Source organism: Tarenaya hassleriana, unplaced genomic scaffold, assembly GCF_000463585.1.
Source record: "Tarenaya hassleriana unplaced genomic scaffold, ASM46358v1 Cleome40, whole genome shotgun sequence".
Classification (NCBI taxonomy): Eukaryota; Viridiplantae; Streptophyta; class Magnoliopsida; order Brassicales; family Cleomaceae; genus Tarenaya; species Tarenaya hassleriana.
This window is the reverse complement of record NW_010966882.1, coordinates 500,298-506,144: the sequence shown is the minus strand read 5'-3', so window position 1 is coordinate 506,144 and position 5,847 is coordinate 500,298. Positions and strand designations below refer to the sequence as shown.

Below are 5,847 nucleotides of genomic sequence, written 5' to 3'. Positions count from 1 at the left end.
ATTAAAGTTTATCTTTACTTGGTAGAAAATCATTGGTTGAAAAAAAAAACAAAATTATATAAACTTTAAAAACATACTTAAATATATTATACTTTCGAAAGAGAAAAACGCACCATTTTTGGAAATTGCACCATATATTAAACCTTTGGAGTCAGCCCGTGGTGTCCGCGGTAGAATTCGTCTGTGCTGGCGTGAAGGTGCGTGAATCCCACGCGCAACCTTGATTTATAATAACGGATATTTCTGACACAGTAGTAGGGAAAAAAAACATAAGAAATATTTTTTTTTACCCTCATTGGTTAAGAGACAAACAGCTCGCAAACCCTAAGTACTCTCTCTCTCTCGAACCTTCTCCGATCTCCGTCTCTTACACTTCTGGGTCTCGGCGAATCAAATTCGGGCGGGAAATCGGATACCAAGATCAAATCCATCTTCCCCTTTTCGCTAATTAGGGTTTCTGCACCTATACGCGAGTGTGGGCTTACATGCCGTGACTAGAGCTGTGGAATGAGATCTGGCCTTTGAAACGTGTATGTCGGTGGTTGCTCCTGCTTCGATTTTTTTTTGTTTGGGGTTTTCTCGTGCTGGTCAAATGAAATCCGGGTTCTAATTATCTTGTCGGGTTTTTTTTTTTGGTTTGGAATCGGCAAATTCTCAATCTTTTTCTTGTCTTGAATTTGCGTTTTGTCTTTTGGTTTATTCGAGATCATGTCTAGTTTAGGGATTACTTATCTGTCAGATGATTATTGTTACTGTTTTTCGGAAAGAACAAAATCGGAAGAAACTTTCTTGTTGACTCGATCCGAAAAAGGCCTCAGCTCGGATAGTTCGAATATTGGTGAAATGGCCCTTTTTGTTTAAGACAATTTCCAGAAAATATTCACGAATTCCTCTGGCTTCTTGTCTCCGGAGCTCGTGTTATTAATTCGAGCTCAAAGTGTGGGACTTTAAGGCGATGGAGAATAATTCAGGTTTATGTTCATTATGCACAGTGGAAGTGGAATTTTGCTAATTCAGATTTTAGATTTCTATAGTTTTCTTCAGTATGTCACAGTGGCTTAGATTCAAGGAGTTTCATTGACCGGCTTGTGTGTGTGTGTATAGTGTTAAATGAGTTGGTGATAATTTACAATTCGTGTGGCCTTTGTATTCATCTGTGCTAAGGTTGTGTGACTCGGGCAGTATCTGATCTTAATTTCCTTTCCATGTTTCAGGTCGGCCCTTGGCGCGTCAACGGTTGCTTGATCTCTTCCTTTTGTTGGTTGTAAACTGAGGTTTGATCATGTTAAAGCATTTTGATCATCAATAACAAGATGGAACCCGAAAGCTTGAAATTTGGAGGTAAATTTGTCAAAGAAACTATCGTGTTTCTCTCATGTTTGTGTCGAAGCATAAAGTATCTCCCTGATAGGAATATGGTGTGAGAATCCATTAAGATGTGGGTTTGGGAAAAATGAGAAGTAGAATAGCCAACTAAAAAGATCAAACTCTTCATGCAGAAGTTCAGCAAAATCATCCCCTGCTCAACTTTTAGTCTTCTCCATCTTGTGCATAATAGAGTGATGATTTTACCGAGTAAATCTTTAGATTGAGTCTGCTCTACAACAGTTTTTTGGTATTTCGAGGGAATTGAGTCCATTCTAGTTGGAGGAAAAGCTCATGAAATGTTTCATGAGTCATATTCGTATCTGAATTCCCTTCTCCCGTTACCTTGGTGCCAATGATCTGCTGCAGGTCCAAGAGAATTGGGTGGTGCCACAGATCTTATTAGTCAATACAAGCTATTGCATCACCATGAATATTTTTGCAAGAGAACACTTCCTGTGTCGCTTTCAGATTCTCATTATCTTCACAATGTGGTGGGAGACACAGAGATAAGAAGAGGAGAAGGGATGCAATTAGATCAGCTTGTTCAGAACCCTTCACAAAGCCGAGATACTAATGCTCGTATCCAACCTTTTGAGTTAGATGAGCTCCAGGAGGCTTTTCAGCTACATGATACTACTCCTGTTGAATTGCCTCCTGTAAGAATTTGCTTTCTGACACTTTTTTTATTTACTTTAATCACTCTTCTCATGGGTGTCGATTTGTAATTCCATTGGCATTCTATTGAACTTGAATACGAGACCCAGTGATGCATCATGTAATATCAGGTCTTTTGGTTAACTGAAATTTATATCCGGTTGAGAAGAATTGCATCTAAGTGATCAATATGAATATGTTTTTGAAGTTTTAAGAATCTGTTGTTTTCTCTCAGGGAGAGAAGGGAGCCCCTACGATTGCGTCAAAATCAAAGACTGATTCCAGAGATAAGGAGAGGAAACATAGAAAACACAAGGACAGAGATAAGGATAAAGACAGAGAACATAAGAAGCATAAGCACAAGCATAAAGATAAGAGCAAAGATAAGGACCGAGACAGGAAGAAGGACAAAAGTGGGAACCATGATTCTGGTGATCACTCTAAGAAACACCGTGAAAAGGTATGAGAATTCAGTTCTGCTGCAAATGGAGTTCTTACCTCAGAAGGATAGCTAATTCATTCATTTACTAGATCTACGCGGTTCTCTACTGTTTTTTTTTTTTTATGTTGATTGGTTTTTTGATGCTGTTGGCAATTAAATTTCCTGTCACCAATCTTTCAGAAAAGAAAACACGATGGAGATGAAGATCTCAATGATGTTCACAGACACAAGAAAAGTAAGGTAATGATAGTGTAGGGGGTAACTCGGGGTTTTCTTGTTCCTTTCACATTGATGCTCATAAGATTTAAACTTTTCGGTCATTGTTTTGCAATACAGTGTGAGCCATCCTCTTATACTCTATATATTGATTTGGCACCCAAATGTAATATTTGCAGCACAAGAGTTCAAAGCTTGACGAGATGGGTGCGATAAAGGTTGCAGGTTGAAATGGGAGGCTTGGCAGCACAGCAGGGTATCATTTTGTTCTCTACTCTCCGATGGATGCCGTGGATAATTTAGAAGCAGTTTTTAACTCACCGTAGACAATTTTATTAGGTAAGCATCAATTTCTTATCTCATGCCTTTTATCTTTTTGAATTCCGCCCTCTATCACAAGATAGAGACATGTTCCATGTTCATGGGTCCTGCTTCTTGCTGCATGTGTCGCTACCATAACACGTACTTTGCATAGTGATTGTGTCAATAACTTGTTCAAGAAAATGGGTTGTCATGACAAAACTTGGGTACATATCCCCGGAAATCAACTATTTCTTATCTGAAATTTTCACATTTCTCCCCCCTTTGCACCTTCCAATGCAGGAAGTGAAGGCCACCTATTGTTTTAAGTGTTGAAAAGCCAAGTAACATACTGTAGGATTATAAAAAAAAGCATCCTAAGTACATTTGATGATGTTGTAGTGAGGCTGTTATCTTGATGTTTGCTCATCAGCAATAGAAACACCCTCAAGGATTTCATTCATAGTCTTGTCATTTGCAAATATCTCTCTAAGGATTGGATCTGTTTCTGATATGGGTGAGATGAGATCTTGTCATTTACTTCTGTTAAGACTTTGCATGATCAGGATTTGGATTTATAGTCATGGATCATAAATATATGTTTTTTTTTTAAATGTTATGATTTCTGGTTGTGTGGTGTGTTTTTTTTTGTAGGTTAATCACTAAAACGTTCACCCAAGCTGGGCTCCTGAAGAAAAGGAAAAATTTTGTGTGAAAGGAGGTTTTGTATCATAGTTGATTGGATGCCATCATCATCATTGTACATTTTTATTCTTTTGGTTTGGGGGCAACTTTTCTTTTTCCTTCTTTATCTTGTCTATAACTAGTACTCACCAAGGACAAGGAGAGTGTCATGTAAAATAAATTTATAACTTCATATCTGAACTTGCTATGCTGATTCCTGTCCTGTCCGAAACTCTAACGAGCACTGAAGAATATGGCTTGTGTGAAGTGTCGGTTCTAAGCGTTCTTACGGTTCTGATGACAAAAAAAACATATCCTAACCATAAAAACACGAGTAAGAAGTGGGCACAGATCGGGTATCTGAGCTTTTCATGTAATCGGATATCTGTATGAGTTGATTTTTAACTCAGTATAGTGCTTTTGCTGTTGCTCCGTGTGGTTTGGAGCCGAGTTCTCGAAGATCTCTTTCCAGAATGTTCGTTCTGTTCGAGTTTCGCCATCTTATCATACGATGTTTATGTTTGGTGGTGATTAGGGAGATGAGAGCATTTGGGGAATATTATATAGGTGAGAAACATCGTTCATAGGCTTAGGCTATTTTAGGGTCTGCCTCATCCTATTGGATAAATTAGAGTTGTCAATTTTGACAACTCATCCCATTTAACCATTTGGTTTTATGACTTGCTGGATTGATTAACACCGCCCAACAAAAAAAACACAAAAAATTTAATGATATTTAACAAAGGGATAATTCCATTTAAAATCCTGTACTTTTCTCTCGTCTCAATTTAAACCCTGTACTTTTTTTTGATCCAAAAAAACATTGTACTTTTAAAAATTGACAATTAAAACTCTATACTTTTAAAAATTAGCAAATAAAACCCTGAACGAAAAACAATATTATTTAATGCTGACATGACATCCTAATCATCTGCCACATCATCAATCCCTAATATTTAATAATATTAATTAATATAAAATAAAAATAAAATAATAAAAATAAAAATAAAATTTTAAAAATTATATATATTCATAAAATTATACACATATATAAACATGTTTATAAAAATTTTAAAATTATATACATATATAAATATATTTATATATACATATATACATATATATACATATGATACATATATATCTATATATGTGTATAATTATTATATGTTTTATATGTATGTGTTATATATGTATTTTTCCCTAAAAAACATTATATATATATATATGATTTTTAGGAAAAAAAATCATATATCACACATACATAAAACATATTTATATATATATCTATATAATACATACATATATATATATAAATATGTTTTATATGTATGTGTGATATATACATACTTTTCTAAAAATCATATATATATGTGACATATGCATGATTTTTAGAAAAAAAAATACATATACCACATATACATATAAAACATATATATATATATATATATATGTATTATATATATGTGTGTATATATATAAATATGTTTATATATATGTATATATGTATATCATTTCATTATATATGTATGTGTATAATTTTTAAAATTTAATTTTTATTTTTATTATTTTATTTTTATTTTATATTAATTAATATTATTAAATATTAGGGATTGATGATGTGGCAGATGACTAGAATGTCATGTCAGCATTAAATAATATATTTTTTCGTTCAGGGTTTTATTTGCCAATTTTTAAAAGTATAGAGTTTTAATTGCCAATTTTTAAAAGTACAATGTTTTTTTGGATAAAAAAAAAATACAGGGTTTAAATTGCGACGAGAGAAAAGTACAGGGTTTTAAATGGAATTATCCCTTTAACAAATAAACCTAATAAATCCACTCAACCAATTATAATTAAACAATTAGTGATAGATATTAATGATATTTTATGAAAAAAAATCCAAGTAAATTAAAATTATAAAAAATAAATCGTAATAATTAAAAAAAATAAATCTATGTTTTCAATTTATTTTTCTTTTAAAAATAAAATTAAATAAAATTTTAAATATCCAAATAATTTAATAAAATCTGTCAAAACTTATTAAATCTCAATAACTATCTATAAACTTTTAAGTACCCAAACAATTTGATTTCATTTGTCATTCCGATTCATTCGATTCGTTTCAATTCAGGTCAATTCGTTTTGATTTAGATCGATTAAAATTCAATTCGTTTCGATTC

The 5,847-nt window shown here is 33.1% G+C and overlaps 1 protein-coding gene across 2 annotated transcripts; it reads left to right on the top strand.

Annotated features, from left to right (window-relative positions):
- Positions 1-269: 269 nt before the first annotated feature.
- On the top strand, positions 270-3,880 carry LOC104824628 (mediator of RNA polymerase II transcription subunit 19a-like). Of its 2 annotated transcripts, XR_773455.1 has the most exons (7): positions 270-530; positions 1,215-1,341; positions 1,735-2,024; positions 2,258-2,482; positions 2,645-2,704; positions 2,860-3,019; positions 3,635-3,880. XR_773455.1 is itself a non-coding variant. In XM_010556738.1 (6 exons), the coding sequence occupies exons 2-6, from the start codon at positions 1,314-1,316 to the stop codon at positions 2,908-2,910; spliced, it is 654 nt and encodes a 217-aa protein (XP_010555040.1). In that variant the 5' UTR covers positions 270-530; positions 1,215-1,313; the 3' UTR covers positions 2,911-3,880. The 2 variants fall into 2 exon arrangements, 1 of the variants encoding a protein (XP_010555040.1); XM_010556738.1 differs by having other exon boundaries at positions 2,860-3,880.
- The last annotated feature ends 1,967 nt before the right edge of the window (positions 3,881-5,847 follow it).

Coding starts and splice junctions, on each gene's coding strand:
- LOC104824628 (XM_010556738.1), top strand. CDS start 1,314: ATGGAACCCGAAAGCTTGAAATTTGGAG. Junction 2,483..2,644: donor CTAAGAAACACCGTGAAAAG/GTATGAGAATTC, acceptor CCAATCTTTCAG/AAAAGAAAACACGATGGAGA. Junction 2,705..2,859: donor ACAGACACAAGAAAAGTAAG/GTAATGATAGTG, acceptor TAATATTTGCAG/CACAAGAGTTCAAAGCTTGA.